The following is a 25,495-nucleotide window of genomic DNA, read 5'->3' on the forward strand; positions in this document are numbered from 1 at the left end:
CGTAGCTAGATTGATGGACTTTCCGATCGGGAGGGTGAAGATTATGAAGCCCCGTAGGCTTTTTGTGGCACTGGGTCAGATTACATTACGCGTTCATTGATGAAACAATAATAGCTTGCCGTCGGTCTCTCAGACGGTTCCGAGAGATATCTTTTCAACGTGCCGTTGCCTGGTACTGAATCACAAGTGACACCATAGGGTGCCGTGACGCAGGTCCAGGGGTGCTGCAGAATACTTTGATAATATAATGTATTAATATCCCTTCAGTTTAATCACGTACACCTCACGCAGTACTTCGAAAAACTGGTATCCGAGTTGCACTGTACTTGGTGCGTTCTTTTTTCGATCTAGACCAAATCCCTTCGCCATGAATAGCAGATCTACAAGCTCACAAAGACGTGTCCTCACCCTGAAGGACAGCTCCAGGTTCTCTCCTCCCCACACCTCCATGCCCATGTCATACGTGCCCAGGTACTCAAAGTAGGCCTTGCTCACAGCAAACAGGCCGCCTGCCATGGTGGGAGATCTGTGATGAATAGAGAGGACGCAGGTTAATGCTTGATAGAAAGTGGTGACAGAACAACAAGGGCAACTACCAGAGGAGACTGTGATTTACCATTCAGACAGAGTGTGTTTGGTAAAACAGTCTTCTCTGCTAGAGCCTCCCATCACTGGAATAGTCTCGCTACCGAAGTAAGAGAGACCACCAACTATCTAACCTTCAAATACAACCTTAAAAGATGGCTTAAAGCTACCCAAATTTGTAATCATGGGTACATTTCAGCTCCATTAATCACTGTGTCTTCTCATATTTTATTTTATTTTTTATTCTATGTCTACTTGTTTTGTATTGTTGACGATGATGTCTCTTTTTGTATGGATAACTATACCACTTTTTTTAACAGCCTGCTCAGGGACTACAGATGAAAATTAGCCAACTCTGGCTAACTCTGGCTCATTTACATGGACGTGAATAACTGACATGTTGATCAATGTGCATTGTCCCTGTTAAATAAATAAATAAATAAATAAATAAATAAATAAATAAATAAATAAATAAATAAATAAATAAATAAATAAATAAATAAATAAATAAATAAATAAAATAAAATAAAATAAATACTAATCCATATCATCAATGTCATAAAGATTTCTTTGGCTATTCTAAAATAGCAGATATGGTACGCGTGTTGGTGTTTTCAGTGTTTACGCTAGACGGCGCTCTTCGCTGACCTATGAGTCACCATTTGACTCCCAGTGAAGCAGGAAATCACATGATCGCAAAAAGCCCATCCACATTCACTGGCATAGAGACACACGGCCGGAAGCGGAAGGCCTACAAATCCACGCCCACTTTTGACACTCGGGGTCCGTTAGAACGATGAACTGCAGCTCTCAATGCAATCTCTATGAGAGGCATTGTAAAATACCGTCATTTCACTGGTTCACTACTGAGGCTGTAGCGATTTTTGTTGTGTTCTAATAATCTGTGCCATTTGTTTAATTTGTCCTTTTTAATGTCCCATATCTTTCATCTCGATATACTACCCACAATATACTATAATATACTCCATCAGTATGTCAAAACCGCTAGCATCGGATATCCAGAGTTTAAGTGGTCGCATGGTATATACGTCACGGACGCATCCCTTGAGGTTTTCAATACCCAGAAAACTGGCGAAAGTGGACGTTTTCCATAGGTTTTGGTCATTATCTCTGGAACAGAAGGTCCAATCTGCTCAGTTCAAAGCTTGTTGGATGCGTGACTTTGAGGACATTAAGCACGCAATGACACATTTTCGGGTTATTTAATTTTTTTAGGGGAGGCGAGATCTTAGTTGGGCAGGCGACCGCCTCTCCTGCCTCTACAGTGGGTACGCCACTGGTCGGCGCTCGGCGCTCGTAAAGACAGTGATGTCACTGAAATGCCCGTCTGCTGTCTACCCTCTGCTGTGTTAGCATTATGGGTAACTCGTTAAAGTGGCAAATTAAATGTGAAACACATCAACTATTAAGAAAACAAGAAGATATGTTGACAAAGACACTCCATACATTTGGAAACATATTTTTATTTAAATCAATATCGTCTTCAGTTAATGCAGGATCATTTTAAAAGTAGGCTAACTTTCATATCCTCTCATAGGGAATGCATTGGCAGCTGCTGTTCATCGTTCTAACGGACCTCGAGTAGCGGCGCTGTCTCAAAAGTGGGCGTGAAATTTGTAGTCCCCGTGTGTCTCTATTCTAATGCCCCCCCCCCGATTCTACGAGACTCGGGTATGTCTTTTAACCCATTAAGACCTGAGGCCGATTCTTACTTACCCTAACCCTTTTCATGTCAAGGATCCCCAAAATTATACGTATTTGGCCGCCGACCCCAACTCAAAATATGTTGTTCCAGGGACCCCCCCAGAAGCAAAGAATTGAGTTAAAAATGTTCGCTTTAAAATAATATAAATATATTAATTTGCACACATTTTCTCGATTTAAAAAAAATAGCAGATCTACAAGCTCATAGCGCGGCACTCGGTGCCGCGCTATGAGCTTGTATATCTGCTATTTTTGAATAGCCAAAGTATAAAATAATGCTTTTTAGCTCAAATAAAAAAATGGCACAGATGCGTCCCAGGTCTTAATGGGTTAAAGCGATCGTTGTATGGATCGTTGTGAAGAAGAAGAATATTCTATGATTTTTCAAAGGTGAGTGAAAACGCTCGGAATCGCAGCTGATCCAGTAGAACTAAAAGACAAGTAATTTTATGTTTGTTGCGCTCTGGTGTAATAGCCGATCGCAGCGCGACGCGTTGTGAGCTTGTAGATCGGCTATTTTCGGCACGCAACCAAGTGTAAAAACAGCCATTACGACGCCATCAAGGCACCGCCAACATACATTTTAGTCGACTAAATCAACTGTAGATTTAGTCGACTATAATCTTCTGATAATTAGTCGACTATAACTAGACAAAAACGAAAACATTTCAGATGACTAAAATATGATATTTTATTCAAAAGATTTTGACTAAAACTAAATCAAAATTTGCTGTCAAAATCAACACCGCGTCCTACCTCACGGTGTGGATGCTGGACTTGTGTCTCTTATACTTCATTGGTTCTATTTCAAGTGGGGTCCGGGGACCCCCAGGGGTCCTTGAGGGAGTTCCAGGGGGTCCCCAGCTAAATGATGGATAGTTAAGAACCAAATGGACCCTTATGGGTCTGTAACTCTGAGAGTGTACAAATGGAACCAAATGGACCCTTATGGGTCTGTAACTCTGAGAGTGTACAAATGGAACCAAATGGACCTTTATGGGCCTGTAACTCTGAGAGTGTACAAATGGAACCAAATGGACCCTTATGGGTCTGTAACTCTGAGAGTGTACAAATGGAACCAAATGGACCCTTATGGGCCTGTAACTCTGAGAGTGTACAAATGGAACCAAATGGACCTTTATGGGCCTGTAACTCTGAGAGTGTACAAATGGAACCAAATGGACCTTTATGGGCCTGTAACTCTGAGAGTGTACAAATGGAACCAAATGGACCCTTATGCGTCTGTAACTCTGAGAGTGTACAAATGGACCCTTATGGGTCTGTAACTCTGAGAGTGTATAAATGGAACCTACTAATGGGTCCATTTGGTTCCATTTGTACACTCTCAGAGTTAAATTAACATTGATTTTACAATATACATTGGGATCCCAAAGATAGAAATACCATTAAATGGGGGTCCGTAGCCCTAATGCATGTCAAACTGGGGGTCCTTGAAATTGAAATGGTTGAGAATCACTGCTAGAGCCGTAAACAAATCTTCTCTTATTGGGGGTCCCTGGCATATCTTTTCAAATGGGGGGGTCCGCGGGCTAATAAGTGTCAATGTGGGGGTCCTTGTAATGAAGAAGTTTGAGAACCACTGCTCTTACTTGATGGGGTCGATGCGGGTCTTGCGTCTCTTGCGCTCCACCTCGGGCACGGCGTGCCACTGGAAGGTGAGGCGCCAGTCGAAGCCTCCGATCATGGGCTCGTCCGTCTGCATGTAGAACTCGAAGGTGTTCCAGTCGATGGTGTCGATGACCGGGCACACGATGGTGCTCTCGTTCTCGCCGATCCTGGTTGACGGCCCGGGCCGGCGGACAGAAAGGGGAAAATAAAACGATGTGAAGCGCTGGTTGTTATTATAGCTTTTCCATTGTACATACCGTAGGTCATACATGGTTAACTGGCTGCCCGGGGGCCACATGCGGCCCCCACCTTCACTTAATGCGGCCCACAGGTTAATATCGGTTAATACCTTGTTAAAAGGTTAAAGCACTATATTGTGATAGTAATCATTGCTATAGAGTGTTTGTTCAGTAACAGGAGTCTCCATGTCTCTCCAGCTCTTTAATAAACAGGAAATACATTTTCCGGTAGGTGTCAAAATCTCAGCCAATCAGGAGAAAGTACCAATTTTTAAGCTTCATTTTTATAGTGTTCCAGTTCCAATGTTGCCTGCTCATTTCTTAGTGTCATCACTTCCAATTTCACTTGTTTAATCTATATCCTGATTGAGTTCTCTATCCTGATTGGATAAAATTGGAAATGAAACTGAAACAAAGAAAATGCATTTTCTGTTTTATAAAGAGCTGGAGAGACAAGGAGACTCCTTTTACTGAACAAACACTCTATAGCAATGAGTACTATCAGAATATAGAGCTATTTAACACTTATTTTAACCAAAGAAAATCACTTACCTTACCTTTAAGTTCATAAAGTTAACATATAAGTATAACTAAATGCATTTGAAATTAAATAAAAATGTTACTTTTCAGGATTCCAATAAAAAAATAGCAAAAAAAACAAACAGGATTCCAATAAAAAAATAGCAGATCGGCTATTTTTGCTACTTTTGTGTGACAATGGCCCGACAGTATATGCAATGTGGCTCTCTGGAGTGAGTGTGGAAATACAGTGGCCCTCTCCATCATCAAAGTTGCCCACCCCTGCTGTAGGTGATTAATGTTGAGTTTCAAGCTTGCAACGTTGGCGCGCTGCGGTGCGTTGTTGTTACCTTGTAGATCGGCTATTTTCACCACAGAGATTTGGTGTAAAACTAAAAAAGGAAAGGAGGGGGCCAAGTATAGACCTCTGTGGGAACCCCCGGTCAACAAAGTATATAAGTTGTGACGTAATATTATGGCCATAATTTACTAAACGCATAGCATGAGGATTTAAAAATGACTTTAAACTAGCGATTCAAAACATAAAATGTTTATGAAAATGTTTATTAAAGATGGGGTGCCATGATATTTTTCAACCTTAAAACCTGATCATAAGGTATTATTATTATGTAAGGATTTTTTTCAAAAAAAAAAAAGTGTACAGTAAGTGTAAAATGTTGTTTTTATGTGGACACGCCTCCAGTTCATTAAGTATACCTGGTTCTCACCTTAGCACCTCCTCCACCACCTTAGCACCACCCACCTGTCCTAGTCCCTCCTCCTCCTCATGCCCACACCTGTTGTGTTATGATAATGAGGGGGAGGGTATGGCATTGTGATGTCACAATGCCCCTGTTTCTCTATTGGCACTTTTGACCCTCAAGGTTTCAGCCTCCAGGAAGAAACTCCAAATAGTCAGAGAAGACATAAAACACCATAAAAACACCACCGGGGGGCTTAATGAAGTTCTATCAACCTCATAGACACATGAAAAACAGAAAAAGTGCAAAACCATGGCACCACCTCTTTAATAGGAACTGCATGCTTTAAGAGAACCAGGAAATGAGCTTCAATTCCAGCGCCGGTCACTTGGCCCTTTTCCTTGTAAACTGCTGTGGTGTTGGGTTGCCCTCTGAGGTTATCTATTGAACTGTGTGGGGTATCCAATTGAACTTCATGTGGTTGTGATATCTTTGGCAACACCACAAACTGTGTCTGATGATGAACTGAACGAGCAACATCAAACTTTGGGTTTTGGTTTCACCTACGTATATATTTGAACACACAGTGGCAAACGGACTTACATTGTGTGTGTGTGTGTGTGTGTGTGTGTGTGTGCGTGTGCGGGTGCTTGTGCGTGTGCTTGTGCGTGTGTGTGTGTGTGCGTGTGTGCGTGTGTGTGTTTTCTTTCCTATTTTCTATGGTAGTGTGTGTATGCTGTTTGGTTTAGTGGTTGATGTGGTATTAACTCAGTCGCTTGTAGGGTTGTTGTTGGTACTATTATTATTACCTTTTGTCAGGCTTATGACTGTGACTGGCATCCCTGTGACTTAACCGGCAAAACCACTACAAAGTTTAAGTGTTTAAGTGCAAGGGTTCAAGTGTCAAAGTCTAGACTAGTAGACTATTTTCATTCCAAACAAAGAATTGCCTATGGCAATACTAGCACGAAATCGGCTAAGCACTTGGAAGTTTACCCGATATCCTATGGTTTCTTTGAGGCACCACATTCTTCTCTTTGCACTCTACTTACGCGACTATTTAACCTTGGCGTTTGTTGACTAGGGTTCACGCTTACTCTGGTCTCGCACTTGTACACTAAGTCGCAAAAATGAGTAAGAGCGTCAGCTAAATGCCCAAATTGTACATTTTATGTAAAAAATTGTATTCAAAACCCTGCCCCAGCAGCAACACAAACTTTTGCCTCGATTACGATTAATTAACTTTTTTTGATAGTAAAAATAGCAGACCTATTAACACAATGAGTGCCATAAACGTAATATTACGTTTAAAAAAATGTTTTTCTTTTTTTTCTGAGGTGAAACACAAAAGCCTGGGTAAGCCTGGTTAAAATGACCACAAACATGTATGAAAGTGAAATATGCCTTTAGCCACATAAACCCCAGCCTCTGTATTGTGGGGAAAGCTTTCCCTGAAAATAGCCCATCGGCAAGAGTTGCGTCGCGTGCTTTGTCGATCGGCTATTTTCAGCGAAAGCTTTCCCCCACAATGACAATAAAACTGACCATACACTAGTATAGAGCCCTGGGGGACTCCGCTCAACCATATGGGGTGTACCCACCTCTCCAACAGGGGCTCCATCCAGCCGGGGACGCACTCGCAGTGGCAGTCCAGGAATGTCAGTACGTCCCCCGTGGCGTAGGTGGCGCCGATGAGGCGGGCCCGCACCAGGCCCTCCCGCTTGTTGGTGCGTATGAGACGCACGCGCTCCAAGCTGCTGATGTACTCCTCCAGCTGGGACTTTAGGTAGCCTGCACACACGCGCACGCAAACGCACACGCACACGCACACGCACACGCGCGCACACACACACACACACACACACACACACACACACACACACACACACACACACACACACACACACACACACACACACACACACACACACACACACACACACACACACACACACACACACACACACACACACACACACACACACACACACACACACACACACACACACACACACACACACACACACCCCTTCATTATCCATTTGTTTTTTAAAGAAAAGATAATGTGTAAACAAACAAACAAACACAAAACATGAATTTACACAACACTGCTGATAGTGCTGTCAAACAAGCAGCACAAGTTTAATACATAAAAAAATACACAATTGTAAACAATATGTAGTGGGGGGGGGTATCCAAATGTACCAAATGTAAAAAGTACTAAAAATGATTGAAAATAGCAGATCTACAAGCTCGCAAAGCTTGTAGATCGGCTATTTACAAATAGCCTATGTATAAAATAGGGCTAAAGTGGTTAATGTATGTTTATTAATGTAATAATTTATATCTGCAAAGTAACTAGTAACTAAAGTTTTCAAATAATTGTAGTGGATTAAAAGCACAATATTTGCCTCCGAGATGTAGAGTAGAAGTAAAAGTATAGACAATTAGAAATTGTACAGTAAGTAAAAGTACCTCAACATTGTACTTACTGTACAATGTACAGTACTTAAGTACTTTCCACCACTGCAACTAAGTATAGAATAGGGAAAACTCTAACCCCCAACCTGGATTATTTTTCTAATTCTCTAAAAATCTTTTTTTATCCATAAAACAACCATTACACTCTCTCTCTCACACACACACACACACACACACACACACACACACACACACACACACACACACACACACACACACACACACACACACACACACACACACACACACACACACACACACACACACACACACACACACACACACACACACACACACACACACACACACACACACACTCCACTCCACTCCACTCCACTCCACTCCACTCCACTCCACTCTGTCACTGCTGCCTGGCAAGTGACCTGTCCAAGATTCCATCTGACCAGGGCTGTTAAAGACCAGGAAATGATGTCATTGGGAGGTCAGCTGAAGTCACCGTTATGGAGTAACGTCTCGAGGATCATCATCATCAACACAGACACACAGATTCCTTTCACAGACGGACACCCAGACACACCTACTGTAGATCCGGTGTCGGAAACAGAGCGGTATCATTCTCAGTGACCGTCCTGCTATCCAGAAGCCTCAGTCTGGCTTTTCTAAAGATGTTCGGGCCGATCAACTGTGAGCGTAGATTGTCGAGTTCCGTTCTGCTTCGCTTCGTCCAATTGGGCTCCTCAAACAGGGGCCAGTTGCACCACCTCACACTAAGTTATAAGTAATAGCTTAATCCAGTCAATCTGGGGACGCATCTCTGTCATTTTAGATTTCTTTGGCTATTAAAAAATAACAGATCTACAAGCTCATAGCAACGAGTGCCGTGCTATGAGCTTGTAGATCTGTTATTTTAGCTTGTATATCTGCTATTTTTGAATAGCCAAAGAAATCTAAAATGACACAGATATTTCCCGGCTAAATGGGTTAAATTTTAATTTAAATTTAAGCTATAACTAGGCTAAGTTTGAACTTATTGTGAGGTGGTGCAACTGGCTCCAGGGAGGCGACTATGGTCCACTCCAGAGACCGAATCTGAGATGCCGAGACACCGGAAAATAGGCTACGTCTTGTTGTTAATCCTGGAGTCCCTATTTTGGGCATCTTTTCGGGAAGTCTTCAAACAGTTTTCTTTTCTCCATTTTTATAGCTGATCAACAAAGTCACAGTGTGCCATCTACAATCATGTTGTGACGTGGTAGATCAGCTATTTTTGCTAATTATTTTGACAAAGTATATATAGGGCTTAAACCCACTTAAACCCTCGCTGACCGGGGTCCTCCAGGTGTCGATTACATGGCACACTTTTTTTTACCTCTACACCAAATATCTTTGCTGAAAAATTGCAAATACACAAGTTCACATCACATCGCAACGCATACAATGTGAGCTTGTTCAGTAGGTGTACTATTTTCTCCTATTATGACATGCCCGGATGCTACAGCTCATGTGGTCAAGTGGTTCACAATTTAAAACAAAGACACGTGGACCGGAAGTGAAGGGCTGAGGGCGGACCTAAGGGCCCGACATACTGTTATCCACATTCTATTTAGCCTCGTTCCCAGCCTCACTCGTCTGCGGAGAGAAGAGCCTGGTCACGACCTAAACCAGCGAGTGTCTACAGGGACAAGACTTCCGTCGTACGTTCTTTTTTGACCAATCACACAACGCTCGTTTCATTCGCGGAAAATGTTAACAGATTTGTAAAGCATCAATGTAATTTCCTTGGGCGGTACTTCTTCCGCCAAATTCAACCACTTCCGCCTAGACAACCAACAGCCCAGGTCTTGCATCTGTGTCACTTTAGATTTCTTTGGCTATTCAAAAAATAGCAGATATACAAGTTCATAGCACGGCACCGAGTGCCGCGCTATGAACTTGTAGATCTGCTATTTTTGAAAAATCTTGAAAAAAAAAAAAACGCTTTTTTTTTCAAATAAATGTTAGGATTTAGAAAACATTTTTAAGAATCGCCTCAGGTCTTTTAACCAAGAGACGGCCAGAGCTTCTATAGGGGTATGCTAGATGAAAATAGTAGTAATTCGTGAGGAGGGAGAAGTCTCATGCTTGGCACGCGCACACACACACGTACAAAGAGACAACGAAACGAGACGAGACGAGCAGGGGTGGGGGAGGCAAGACAGGCAGAGTCCCGCAAGATTCCAGTAGTTAACAGGAATGTACGCCATCGTGTGTCTCCCATTGTTTGCTTCTCATCACGGTAGTGATGATGATGATGGCACTGACACAAAGCAACCTGCCTGACTGTCCAGGAACAAGGGCCCCGGGGGGCCCCGCATTCATTCCTTCATTCATTGCATCACCTTTAGACTTAAGCTCGTCCAAAAAGGGTTGAGCGCTGTTGTTCGTTCGCCGTATCACCGGGAGGATCAGAGAGGCAAACGGCCGCCGGGCCGCATTCCATCGCGCGTGTGTGTGCAGAATGCGTCCCGTCTCGTTCCCCCGGCTGCTGTTGCTTTTGTCGAGGTGACAGCTTTGTTTCCAGCACACTAAATGTCCGTCTCTGTCGGGTGGAAAAACCTCGTATACGTCCAAACAGCAAACTGTTAACTTTTCGGGATTCAAATTCAAAGACAGCAAAAGTAGCAGATCGACAAGCTCAAAACGCGTCGCTTTGCGTTTTTGAGCTTGCGGATCTGCTACTTTTAATGCTTTTTTTGTGACGCTGTAGTATGATCAAGTAGAGCACGGGTCTTCAACAGGGGATTCGGGACCCCTAGGGGGTCCTCAGAGTTACTACATGGGGTCCGCCAAATCTTTGTGTGATAGGAACTTATTTTTTACATGAACAACTTGAACCCTAGAAGAATCCCTATTCTGAGGGGAACATTCGCCGAAAATAGCCGATCTACAAGCTCACCACGCCTTGCGTTGTGAGTGAGGGGGGGAAAAGAGCAGACCAAGTATAGAGCCAAGGTCAAGTTTACTAAGTATTGACGGTTTAAGTGGTTAAATGAAAATGATTTTTTTTACTGAAAATACAGCATATGAAGCGATCTATGAAATCTATGAAGAATTTTAATCTGCAACACTATTTTATACAATATGTAGTAGGGGGGTCCCTGCTTCGTCTCTCTCTCAGCTAAGGGGCCCTTGGCCTGAAAACGTTGAAGACCCCTGAAGTAGAGCGTTAATTTACGAGAAAAAAAAACCCATAAAAAGGTTAGAACACGGAGATAAGAGGTTTCTGCGCCGACAGCAACGATTTACTCTGTGGCTTGTTCCGTCAGGTGTCACTGCTGGTTGGGGGTTTTGATGACTTGTACTGTATGTAAAATCACAAGAGAGAGAGAGGCCTGGAGAGCCGGCGAGGCGGCTGAATTAGAAACCTAGGCTGAGGCTGTCGCTCCTCTTCTGTTTTGAGCAATCAAGCTTGTACAATAGACCCCTTAACAGACGACGTCACACTGGTTGCAAGCGATAAGAACCAGTATTCTGCCGCGCAGGTCCGGCACAGAGGGTGCGTTCGGAAATTGCGCACCGGACCGCACTCGCCTATTAGGGCGGTTTCAGACTGGATCCGTTTGAATCGAAGCGTTCCCGAGTACGCTTGGCTTCTCCCAGCTGGTCAGCATTCACACTGGCCAAAATCCTTTCGTACTCGACCATTTAATTTAGCAGTAATGGTAAATATGTGCCTCATGGGGGCGCTGTTGACTATGGGGCTTTGGAAGAGAGAATGTTATTCACAGAAGAAAAGTCACTCTAGAGTGAATAATAAAGTTTGACTGTGTTCCTGACATTGTCTTGAGTTATAATAACAACAGATCAACAATACACAACCAAAGCAGTGTGTGCACTGGTCTTTGAAACCTCGAAATGTAACGTCGTCTGTTAATATGATATTGGGGTCACGGACGCATCCTTGGTATGACGTCACGGACTAACCCTTGGTGTATTTATCCTTATAAATACGTTCGCCACACATGTGTTTTTTGTTTATTATTTTTCACGGCTCACGCTACTCAAACACTAGTGGGATTATTATTTCTTGTCAACATTCAAGTAGAACAATGAGAAGGTATAACCCAGCTAAAATAATGCGTCATTATAACAAATATATAAATGATATATGATTAGCAGTCCAGTCTGTCCACTTCCTTCTCTTGGTACGGATGGATTCACACTGCCGCGTTCCGTTCCCGACTCCGCAGCAATCGGACCCGAGACTACCTCCCCAGGTGGTTTCAAGTACGGTACGGTGATGCGTTACGGGGAACGGTTCGCTACGTTCACACTACCACAACATCTGCCATGTGGTCTGGAGTGCGCACCCGGAACCTGAGTGTGAAACGGCTCTTAGTTTGTATTGGCCAGTGCGCTCATTGCTGTATTTCCGAACGCACCCAATGAATTGATTGCATGAAACAATCACCTGTGTGTTCAGTCTCAATGTTGGTAAACAAATAATTGGTCTATGGGTTTTTCATTATTTTAATCTGTCTGCCTGTGTGGGTCTATTGCGCGCGCGCGCACACACACACACACACACACACACACACACACACACACACACACACACACACACACACACACACACACACACACACACACACACACACACACACACACACACACACACACACACACACACACACACACACACACACACACACACACACACACACACACACACACACACACACACACACAAATTGTTGCCCCCATCGTCGTCGTTGCTGTCTACCGTTCTATCACAGACATCAGTTGGAGCAGAGAGCTCTGGGTGTTTTAAAAAGAAAGAAAAAAAACGCTGTCTTGTTCTTGTTGTTTTACTTAAGTAAAAGTATCAATACTGCAATGTAGAAGTACTCTGTTACAAGTAAAAGTCAGGAATTAAAAAGTACAACAGTATTGGTATAAAAATGTACTTAAAGTACCAAAAGTAAAAGTACTAAATGTTTGAAAATAGCAGATCTACAGTACAAGCTCACAGCGCGTCGCGATGCGACGCGTTGTGAGCTTGCAGATCAGCTATTTTCAAATAGCCTATGTATAAAATACAGCTAAAGTGGTTAATGTGTGTTTTATAACATAATAATTTATATCTGCAAAGTAACTAAAGTTTTCAAATAATTGCAGTGGAGTAAAATATATATATTTTACTATTTGCCTCTGAGATGTAGTGGAGTAGAAGTAAAAGTACAGACAATTGGAAATACTCCGGTAAAGTAAAAGTACCTCAACATTGTAAATGTACTTAGTTACTTTACACCACTGGTGTGCGTGCACACCGGTGTGTGCGTGCCGTGCGTGCATATGTGCTTGTGTGTGACTGCCTGTGCACATATACCTGTCTAACTGCTTCTCCAAAGTGAGCGACGCCCACGGCCACAACCCTAGAGGGAGCGACCAGTGGTGTAAAGTAACTAAGTACATTTACTCAAGTACTGTACTTGAGTACACTTTTTAGGTACTTTTATTTTACTGGAGTATTTCCAATTGTCTATACTTTTACTTCTACTCCACTACATCTCAGAGGAAAATGTTGTACTTTTACTCCACTACAATGATTTGAAAACTTTAGTTACTAGTTACTTTGCATATAAATTATATAAATTATAATTTATATAATATATATAAATTATTACATTATAAAACATACATTAACGACTTTAGTCCTATTTTATACCTAGGCTATTTGAAAATAGCAGATCTGCTATTTTCAAACATTTTAGTACTTTTACTTTTGGTACTTTAAGTACATTTTGATACCAATACTTTTGTACTTTTACTTCCGGACTTTTACTTGTAGCAGAGTACTTCTAAATTGCAGTATTGATACTTTTACTTAAGTAAAACACTTGAGTAGTTTTTCCACCACTGAGAGGGAGCGACCATGATCTGGTACCGCCCCCCAAAATTTAGAACAAATGAAGTTCTCATTCTACTGCTCTGCCACCAAAATGTGGAATACCCTGACACCATCCATCAGCGGTTTTCGGCCTGCACACCCCGTTACCTCCCGACCTAGCTGACACACCCCCCACACAGAAAGGAAAGATATGAACAAATATTTATATATATATATATATGTGAAGCATAATATGTTTATCATATACAGCAGTGGTTTTCAACCAGTGGTCCGGGGGACCATCAGTGGTCCTTGGGGGGTTACCAGGGGGTCCCAAGCGAAATTAGTTAACATCGTGCCACAGTCATTTGAACCACTTAGCTTTGGCTATTCAAAAATAGCAGATATACAAGCTCATAGCGCGGCACCGAGTGCCGCGCTATGAGCTTCTATATCTGCTATTTTTGAAAAGTCTTGAAAATGTGTGCATATCTTTCAATATATATATTTTTAAAGCAAACATTTTTAACTCAAATCTTTGCTTCTGGGGGTCCCTGGCACACAAAAATTCAGATGGGGGTCCGCGGCCAAATGTATATCAATTTAGGGGTCCTTGGCATGAAAAAGGTTGAAAACCACTGATATACAGTATGTGACATATTATTCAAAATTGGCCGCCTGCATATATGTCTCTACATTGGGGCGGCAGTGGCTCAGGGGTAGAGTGGCCGGATGGGGACCGCGAGGTTCCCAGTTGGATCCCGCGCTCCCCCAGAGTTAGTGTCGAAGTGTCCTTGAGCAAGACGCTGAACTCTTAATTGCTCCCGATGAGCAGGTTGGTGCCTTGCATGGTTTCCTCCGCCATCGGTGGATTGGATAAAAGCGCTATATAAATGCACCATATATCCATATATGTGACATATATGTGGACATATACAGTATAAGCTATATATATGAGACACATACTTCCTATCTATGCACATATATGAACCTGAATATGACATAACGGCAGCATATATTCTGCATATCGTACTTGCCATATATTGGCATAAATGTTCAAATATTTAAAATAACACCATAGTGCCGCCAATAGCATTTTCACATGTCGCGCACCTCAGGGGGTGTGCGCACCACAGTTTGAGAATCCCTGAAGGATGTAGTGTTTGTATTTGTTGATGACATGTATTATTGCGTTAATTTTGTTGATGAATTGAATACCTAGGACCACAATGGAAACAAGTTGTGTTATCCATTTAACCACAATGTCTGACCGTACCTCGTGCCGTTTGCATTCCTGACCAATAAAGCATTCAATCAATAAAAGAACGTGTGAGTGAGTGCGTGTGTGCGTGCGTGCAGTCGGTTCGGTTCGGTTCGGTTCGATGTCTGACCTCGTTCGCTGTAGTCGTCGATGAGGATGATCTCTTTGAGCAGGACGGCGGGCGTGGTCTCCAGCACGCTGTGGATGGTCCTCAGCAGCGTGGACCAGGCCTCGTTGTAGAAGGCGATGATCACAGAGGTGGTGAGCAGGCGGCGGTAGTCAAACTTCTTGGCTCGGCATCTATTGGGACCGAGGCACACAGACATCAAAGGGGGGCTAACCCTAACCCTAACCCATGACAATGAATGCAGTTTTTTTAACCACTTCAACCCCCAACAGCCCCTATTCAGAGGGGATTCAGGGCTCACTGCGAGCTTGTACATCTGCTATTTTTTGAATATGTTTAAAAAAATATAGAAAATGTTGGGACAATTTTGAATAATGTTGATTTAGTTCTTTTTTTCTCCATAAAATCATGAATCTTCTCTTCTGGAGGTCCCTGGCACAAAAATAAATCAGATGGGGGTCCGTGGCCAAATACATTACATTTTGGGGGTCCTTGACATGAAAACGTTTGAGAACCACTGATATATACCATCTATTTGTGATGTCTTCCAGCACAAGCACACGCACACAAATCGTTGCGCACAATCTCTTATCATTATATATTATTATATAAAATTGTACTTAAGTACAGTACTTGAGTAAATGTACTAAGTTACTTTACACTACTGTACACAGTATATGGTCGAGGTGGCTTTGGCAAGCTAGCGTGGGAGGGGGGGTGTGGACGGGGTGGACGGGGGGGGTTTGTTTGGTCCTATTCCAGATGGGAATCATTAGAGTCAATAAAAAAAGAGCCAGAGAAATATGTGTGCAGAAGGAATCACACCAATGATCAACATACCACAGAGCAGCTCTTAGAGAGACCACGGCTACATGGACAGAGAGAGAGAGAGAGAGAGAGAGAGAGAGAGAGAGAAGGGGGGAGGGAGGGGAGGCAGGCCCAGCTGGATGAAACGAGAAAACGAGAGCTAGAGGCGAGCTAGGTTGCGAAAAATGCAACGATAAAGAACAAGGAGAGGACACTTTGCAGTGTCTGTGTGCTAAAAAAAAGAAACAGCTTGTACTTTTAAAAAGTAAAAACAAACACGTACGCGTACACACGCGCGCACACACACACACACACACACACACACACACACACACACACACACACACACACACACACACACACACACACACACACACACACACACACACACACACACACACACACACACACACACACACACACACACACACACACACACACACACACACACACACACACACACACAGGGCTGCCTGTCCACATGCCTAGACACAATCTTAACAAAAAGTGTGCTTAATAGTAATAGTGGGGATGCATTGATCCGTCCCAGCCCAGTGACAGACAGACAGACAGACAATAAAGGGATAATTAGTGTTCTACTCCTGAGCGCTGCCGCTGGGCAGCTTTCTTAGTTAGCACCCTCTCTCTCTCTCTGGGGACAGCTTATCTGGCTTGTCTAAAAGTAAAGAGAGCGGGGGGGTGGGGGGTTGGGGCGGGGGGGGTTGAAAGAAATTGTCTTAAGTGAGCCGGGCCGGGTTAGACAGCAGGCCTGGGTTTCATTAAGGGAGGGGGGGGGGGGCTGGGGAGGGAGCTGGGGGTGGCTCATTAGGGGAACAGGCCGAGGAGGCGAGACGAGGAAGACGTGGGTAATAAAAGACATTACTACAGTCCATGGGCGTCAAGACTCACTGCCAACAGCACTGACTGAGCAGCAAGCTGAGCACAGCTGGAGACCATGAGGCCAGATGGAGAGAGAGAGAGAGACAGAGAGAGAGAGACACACAGACAGACAGACAGACAGACAGACAGACAGACAGACAGACAGACAGACAGACAGACAGACAGACAGGCAGACAGACAGACAGACAGGCAGGCAGGCAGACTGTTTATTTCGTTTTCGTCAGTGAAAAAAGGTAGTTGACGAACATTTTTTGTCATAGTTTCAGTCGACGAAATCAACACTGCAATAAAGTCAGTCAAAGGGGTCTTGAGTTTCCAGATGTGCGCTCCTATGTACAACTTGCTGTTTTTTTGTTTGTTTTTTCACACCTTGGCTTAATAACTAACGTCCATAGCATATCATGTACACAGTACATCTGCTGCTATGCTCGTGCACCTTCACGTATACCTCAGGTACTTACCGCTGACCCTGGCCCATAAGCAGTAAAAAGGATGGACAAAGGAACGCCCATAGACTATACACGAATCCACGGAGCGCTGCCCTGTAGGGGGCGCCGCTATTGCTGCGGTGTCAGACTCGGTTAGCTGCTGCACGGTGTCATTCAGCTGCTGTCACTGACTGCTCACGTTACTCTTTTACCTGCTTTTTACTAACGCTAACTTTACAAAGATGTACAGAAAATCGGGATGAACCTGTGTAGTTTATGGCTGCTCCAACAGCCAAGCAGGTAAAGAGTAACGTCAACAGACGGACAGAACCACAGCAGAAGCTGATGAGTCTGACACCGCAGCAATGGCGGCGCCACCTACAGGGCAGCGCTCCGTGGATTTGTGTATACAGGACGTAAATGAAGACTTTTTTTCTCTTTTTTTTTAATGTACTTGAGTAAAAGTACAAAAGTATTGGTATCAAAATGTACTTAAGGTACCAAAAGTAAAAGTACTAAAATGTTTGAAAATAGCCAATCTACAAGCTCACAACGCGTCGTGAGCTTTAATAATGTATGTGTATGTATGTTTTATAATATAATAATTTATATCTGCAAAGTAACTAGTAACTCAAGTTTTCAAATAATTGTAGAGGAGTAAAAGTACAATATTTGCCTCTGAGATGTAGCGGAGTAGAAGAAAAAGTATAGACAATTGGAAATACTCCAGTAAAGCAAAAGTACCTCAAAATCGTATACTTAGGTACAGTACTTGAGTAGATGTACTTAGTTACTTTACACCACCGGGCTGTTTCACACCCGACTCCCCTGTACTCACTCAGCCATGCGGTGGTCCTGGATGTGCCGATGGAGGGAGATCTTGTCGCTGGCGTAGATGTTGATGGCGTATCTCTCCACGCTGTCCTGCTCCAGCTTCTTGTCGTCGGGGCCGAGGTTGCTGAGGCGCGTGGCGTGGCCCCACTCGCCCGGCGCGCCGCCGTCCGGCGCCGGCTTCACGTACACGGGCCGCGCCAGCTGGCCCTCCGCGGCGCCACCGCTCTCCTCCAGCGTGAACTGCCGCACCAGGAGGCTGCGGCCGCCCCCGTCCTCCTCCTCCCCTCCTCCCGCCGCGGCGCCGGAGGCGGAGCCACCGGGCGACAGGGACGAGCGTCCCACCACCACGTAGGCCAGCCACAGCAGCCACAGGAAGAAGGCGGCCTTGGCCAGCGTGCCCAGTTTGCGCGAGCAGCGCCCCCTCATGGCTCGGCTGGGGTGTGGAGGTGGGGGGGGGGCGGCGCGCGAGCTTCTGCTGCCTGGTGTCAGGGTGTCCTCTGCAGGACACGGCCCTCTGCGGGGGAGAGGAGACAACAGCAACCTCATTACAGGACAATTCTTAACACGTTCACTGCCAGGTATTCATTCATTCATCCGCCACTGCCAGAGGTTTTACCGTGTTTTGATGATCCACGGGAGAAAAATTAAATCAACGCGGATGTAAACATGTCTGGGTGGAAAGACGAGTCTCTCTTCTGGGTGAGGGTGGGAGGGAGAGAGAGAGAGGGGGGAGGGTGAGAGGGGGGGAGGGTGAGAGAGGGGGGAGGGTGAGAGGGTGAGAAAGAGAGGGGGGAGGGTGAGAGAGTGAAAGAGCGAGAGGGTGATAGAGAGAGGGTTGGCGGGTGAGAGGATGATAGGAGAGGGTGAGAGAGAGTGAGAGATTGAGAGGGTGGGAGGGAGAGAGATGGAGGGAGTGAGAGGGTGAGATGGTGAGGGAGTAAGAGTGAGAGAGAGTGAGAGAGAGTGAGAGAGGGTGAGAGAGGGTGAGAGAGGGTGAGTGAGTGAGTGAGTGAGTGAGTGAGTGAGTGAGTGAGTGAGTGAGTGAGTGAGAGACAGAGGGTGAAGGGAGCCCAGGAGGAAAGGACTGGTGTAATTCACTCCTAGCGTTGGCTAGCTAACGATGGGTCTGGACTGCAGGTAGAGGCCTTAAAACCACTATGCTATAGACCAGAGGTTCTCAAACCTTTTCAAGTCAAATGTATTCAAAAATGTTCCAATACTTTCAAGCTTTTTAAATAGTTTTTCAAAAATAGATGGAAACGGGGGTTTCCATGTTGAAAAATGTTCATACTTTAAAAAGCAGAAATAGCTGATGTACAAGCTTACAACGTTGTAAGCTTGTACAGCAGCTATTTCTGCTATTTTTACCTTTTCTTTATATCAAATTAATAAATCTGTGTTTTTTTAATACAAAGCCTCAAAGCGCAAACAAAAATGCATTTTGTATTATTCATATGTTCAAATGTCAACTTAAATGCGTAATCGAATCGTGACAGCCCTACTTTCAGAACCACCGATCTAATAACACTGATCTGCAAGTCTTGACAGCCAAAAAGATTAGCGCAGCAACCGAGGCGAGAGAGAGAGAGAGAGAGAGAGAGCCGTGTAGTCACTGTCAGCTGCACTGCACGGTCGTCACTCATCTACACTTGACGTTCAGAGTGTAATCACACAATTCTGTTGCATTAATATTACAGCAGGGCCACTGTTTAGGGCCCTACGGTGTGCCCTGTGCCAGGCAAGAGGCTTAGCAGAAACATTGATCCCTCTCTCTCTCTCTCTCTCTTTCATCCTGTGCGGCATCGCTTTCAGTGTTGCCAGATCTTGCAAGAGAAACAAGCAACCAGGCCTATTATAAGGTCTATTATACGAAAACAAGCCCAAAAGAAGCGACTATCAATTTTACCACTTTAAAACATATACATCGGCTATTTGAAAATAGCCGATCTACAAGCTCACAGCGCAAAACTACGGATGCACCGTTAGTGAAATGTTGGCCCATATCCCAACATAAACAGCTCGAATGCTGTACTTATATTTTTAAATGTTCCAACTTGTTGACCCTTTTGAAAGCTTACCCAGAAAACACAGATTGAATCTGCAGCCTTTCAACGTCACAAAAGGCTTTTTCAGCTTCAAATTCAAAACATAATTATTATAAAATAAAATATCGGGCTAAAACCGATATTATTTTGACATCGGTTCGATATTGCATTTTAAGGCCAAAATCGGCCGATACCGATATGACGATCGATTAATTGTCCATCCCTATTTAGAAACAAGCCCCCCCCCCCCAAACGCAACCTACCTCTACCAATATTTACCAGCAACTTTACAGGAAAAACAAGCCCAAAGTCACTCACAATTAGCAGACATGGCAACACTGATCGCTGCCAGGCAGACCACTCCCCCTAAAACTGGAGCGCCACACACATGCATAGCTCCAGTGTGTCCCCCAACAACCACCATTCACAAAGGATGCTAAGTAGTAAGTACGCATCACGTCCAGTTCGCCCAGTGTTCACTGGTTGGTTGGTTGTATACCTCGGCTGTGTGCCATGTCACGCACCGGGGTAAAAAAATAAAAAAGCAGACCTACAAGGTCTCACACACACACACACACTCTCACTCACACACACACACACACACACACACACACACACACACACACACACACACACACACACACACACACACACACACACACACACACACACACACACACACACACACACAGTATACATCAGGCTTGTAAATGAAAGGAGTCGTCCACAGACTCTGAGAGATGTGGTCAAATAAGAAGAGACAAAAAATAGGGGGGGAGAGAGAGAGAGAGAGATGGAAAAAAGACCTGTGTGTGTGTGTGTGTGTGTGTGTGTGTGTGTGTGTGTGTGTGTGTGTGTGCGTGTGCGTGTGTGTGTGTGTGCGTGTGCGTCACTATACATTGTCACAATGTCCCCACAAGTATAGTAGAATATGAGAAATAGACGTTGTGAGGACCGTTTTCCTGGTTTTATGGTTAAAAAAGAGAATTAAAGAGATAAACATGTCGATTCATATTTAGTTGCGTGCCAGTGTTGTGCACCGAAAAATAGCCGATCTACAAGCTCACAACGCGTCACAGCGCGACGCGTTGTGAGCTTGTAGATCGGCTATTTTTCGGCCTTAGGCTCACGGATTATAAATGGCAAAATGTATTAACTCTTTGATTGGCAATGACAAGCTTTGATTTCTCGTCTCGATTCTACGAAACTCGGATACGATCGATCATACTGGAGATAATAAATATTCTATGATTTTTCAAAGTTAAGTGAAAACACTCGAAAATCGCTGGCAGTGGCTTAGCAAAATTATGTTTTATTTCTGTCAGTCAAATAGTTAAAAATGGCGTTCATAAACTCGCCGTCCTAAAAATGTTCACGTCCTCGCAAGTATAGTAAATGCAAACCTGTGTGTGTGTGTGTGTGCGCGTGCGTGCGTGTGTGTGAGCTGCTCTCGCAGCCTGGGTGATTCATTGTGGTTTGGCGGCGGCATGCGGCAGCCTATGATGGGAGAGAGAGAGTCTATAGACCATTGGTTCTCAAAGTGGGGTCCGTGGACCCCCAGGGGTCCTTGGGGGGGGGGGGGGGGGGGGGTTAAATTAGTTAATACAGCGTCACAATCATTTTAACCACTTGAACCATATTTTATACTTTAGCTGTTCAAAAATAGCTGATATACAAGCGCCGTGCTACAGTATGAGCTTGTAGATCTGCTTAACAGTAACATTAACATTAACGTTAACATTTTCGCAAATCTTTGAATGTACACATTTTATGTTTAACTCAAATCTTCGCTTCTGGGGATTCTACAAATGTCTTCTAAATCCTAACAGTTTTAGGAAAAACTCAAACTCAAACTTTTTCATGTCGAGGACCACCCATTTGGCTGCGGACCCCCATCTCAAAATAAGTTGTTCCAGGTAGTTTTCAAAATCATTTGAAAATAGCAGATCTGCAAGCTCACGCATTGTGAGCTTCGGCTAATTTCAAATGGCTACTTTCGGCTATTTTCGTCTATAATAATAAATATATATACAGTGTAGGGCTGAAGTGGGTAACGTTTGTTTGTTTTGTAATAATCATCAAAATCTACAAAGTAACTCAAGTTTTCAAATAATTGTAGTGGAGTAAAAATACAATATTTACCTCTGAGATGTAGTGGAGTAGAAGTAAAAGTATTGGAAATTGGAAATACTCCAGTAAAGTAAAAAAAAAAATACCTCAAAATTGTACTGAAGTACAGTACTTGAGTAAATGTACTTAGTTACTTTACAGCACTGCTGGCTGGGCCACTGGCCAGAGAGGAGTGACTCTCTCTGGGAGTCCTGAGGTTACTAAAATGGAGAGAAGGAAGGCCTCTCTCTCTCTCTCTCTCTCTGGGGGCTCGGCGAGAGCACAAAACCCCCTTTTATTTAGCAGCCCGTCACACCTTCCTTTCCTCACTCTGCTCTGAATCAGATATACTAGAGGGGAGAGGAGGGAGCTGTTTGGGAGCGAGCGAGGTCTGTGACAAGAGGGCTTAAGATGCAGCCTGAGCCTCAATCCTGCCCCACTTTTTTGTCTAAAGTGGCACCGCAACAACAAAGAGAGCGAGAGAGAGAGAGAGAGAGAGAGCGCGAGAGCGAGAGAGAGAGAGAGAGCGCGAGAGAGAGAGAGCTAGGGAGAGAAGCCAACGACGGATAAGGTTTGCATTCGTCTCCAGCGCAGGTTTCACCCTTTCACCTAAAACCAATCAACTGCTACAAAGAGAGTGTCCATTCGGAGTGCGACTGTACACGTTGGTTGCTGTCGGGGGCAGAAACCTCTTATCTCCATTATTCTAACTTGTTTCCAAACATTAGCGGCCCTACTTGATGGGTATAAACTACAGCGTCACACAAAAGCATCAATTAAATAGCAAGATCCACAACAAGATGTAGATCTGTTACTTTTGCTATTTTTTTGGAATTTGAATCCTGGAAAAGTGACAGTTTTTGGACATGAGGTTTCCACCCGACAAGAGACGAAATATTATTTCTAAAGTGTAACAGGAAAGCACCATGGCCGTGGTGTGTGCTTACATAACCTACTGTACGTATGAGAGCTTATTATGAGCAAACGGACAGATACATTTCATTTCAATTTCAAATCAAAATGTTTGAGTCCCTGGCATATCTTTTCAAATGGGGGTCCGTGGGCCAATATGTGTCAATTTCGGGGTCCTTGGCACGGAAAAGGTTGAAAACCACTGGCCTACATGTATGTTATGACGAGCCTATGAGCAAAGAGACGGGCGTATTTCAACATGTTAAGTACATAATAGCAGCATACATGTAATTATGTGAACTTGTGAGCCAAGAGAGATGATTTTTTTGTAACATGTTGTCATGTTGGACATGGGGACAGAGCCACACGATTAGCCTTGGTTAGTCTGGGATGGATGGAGAGATCACACTGACTCAACTTCAAGGCTATGTTATAAAGAGGGAAGGGATTGGTTCTCAATCTTTTTTCGGGCACTTTGAACTGGGGACCCCCCCCAACCAGACAAGCACTAAGAATTGTACATTTAGTTTGACTCGGTTCCACAGATAAATATTGTGAAAATAGCCGAGGCACCATGGCAAACTGGAGCTGGAACTTCATTGAAGTCAACGAGAGCCGGTTTGACCAGCTTATGAACAAACATTTGTTTAACGCACGCTGGATAAATCAGTCACACACACACACACACACACACACACACACACACACACACACACACACACACACACACACACACACACACACACACACACACACACACACACACACACACACACACACACACACACACACACACACACACACACACACACACACACAGTGATATGATATGTTGTGTGTATATGTATAATAGGGGTGAGTGATGGCGTATTTAAAGGAGAATTTTGGACTAAAGTTTTCTTACCTTTTCTATGACGTTATGATATCTTAGGATGAATGGTACAGTAGAAAAATGTCATAACTCCACCGCTGAGCCGCCACAGCTTAAAAGGTGCGCGGATAGGCCTTAGGTTAGATCACATATTTTAATAGCTTTTTTTTTTTCACAAAAAAAACCCAAAAAAAAGTCAAAGTCAAACTAATAATTGGGCTAATGTGGGCTGGGTGTGACAAGAGAAGACTGCTTAAAATGTCCCATCACCACCAACCTAGCTCTAACAATAGCTCAGCCTGTTTCATCATCATCATCAGGAGACCGGTCCTGAGAGATGGGCGAGTCAGCTTTAGCCAAGACGAAAAAAGAAAGAAAGACATGCCATCTCCGGTTTACTTCCCGCAGGTTGGAGTCTTATTATTTCCAATGGAAGAGTGAACGTGAACACAGCTTCTGAACCATTCTTTAGCCCGGGTGATCACTGAACTAAATATTGGAACCCTATCGTCACAAGCCATTAGCCTCGCGTAGCCAGACTATATCACTGCGTGGATATGAGTCTGGTGCTTCCATGAGTTTTTTCCCCCAAGGGGCGGCATCAAAACAATGGCCCTCGACGCAATTGGTTGTAGGCTACCTACAACCAACTACCAATTACAGTCTCCCATATTCGAATACTGGGCCCTGATTGGTCACCCACGTCTTCTGGAGCAGGAAATGGATTCTCTAGGGAGCGGTGCCAGACCCAAATCGCAGAGTGCAATTTTTTTTTTGCACTCGCAGATTCGTCTGGTCCCAGGCCAGGCTAACAAGCCACCACAATCCTCCCAAGATTTTCGCACACAAAAATGGCTTTTTTTTCAGGGAGACAAATCAGGAGAAAATCAACTTTATTATCGACCTTTCTCTGTCCCGGGCAACACACTCTCGTGGGATCTAACACCAATAAAACATCGGACGTTTCAAGAGAGAGAGTACACCGACGCCCACTTAGGAGACCATTTGTAGGATTTGTGTACCCTTTCGCCTCTAGTGGCTCCAATTGGGATGGCGCATCTTTATTAATAATTGAATATCTTTGGCTTTAGTTTAAACCACCGCCACTCACGGCAGGGTGGTTGGTCTGTTGCGGGACTACTGGTTTGACACTGAACACCCCCACGTCCCCCACGTCTGAAGTACCCCCCCCCCCCCCACACACACACACACACACACACACACATCCCCATCCCATGAAGCTGAGCCAACTTTTGAGAACTGCCACATACCGATGGAGAGAGTTGACTCACTGTAACCGACCACCAGAAGTTACAACAGCACAGCGCAGACAGACAGCTCTTGGTGGGGTGGGTGATGATTACATTTGGTGTATACAAGAGAGAGACAGAGAGAGCTGGAGAGAGATGAGTCAGTCTGCGGATGTTGGACACACACACACACACACACACACACACACACACACACACACACACACACACACACACACACA

The 25,495-nt window shown here is 44.1% G+C and overlaps 1 protein-coding gene across 1 annotated transcript in view; it reads right to left on the bottom strand.

Moving 5' to 3' along the window:
• The window catches only part of poc1bl (POC1 centriolar protein homolog B (Chlamydomonas), like), a 52,472-nt gene that overhangs the window by 22,282 nt on the left and 4,695 nt on the right, over positions 1 to 25,495 (bottom strand). The window contains exons 2-6 of the mRNA XM_080443289.1: positions 18,071 to 18,580; positions 15,101 to 15,270; positions 7,000 to 7,189; positions 3,921 to 4,106; positions 409 to 526 (exon numbers count right to left, since the gene is read on the bottom strand). Of these exons, the coding sequence (XP_080299415.1) occupies positions 409 to 526; positions 3,921 to 4,106; positions 7,000 to 7,189; positions 15,101 to 15,270; positions 18,071 to 18,492 (1,086 nt within the window). The 5' untranslated portion in view covers positions 18,493 to 18,580. The remainder of the gene's footprint in view (positions 1 to 408; positions 527 to 3,920; positions 4,107 to 6,999; positions 7,190 to 15,100; positions 15,271 to 18,070; positions 18,581 to 25,495) is intronic.

Source organism: Gymnoscopelus braueri (assembly GCF_963280865.1).
Source record: "Gymnoscopelus braueri genome assembly, chromosome: 11".
Lineage (NCBI taxonomy): Eukaryota > Metazoa > Chordata > Actinopteri > Myctophiformes > Myctophidae > Gymnoscopelus > Gymnoscopelus braueri.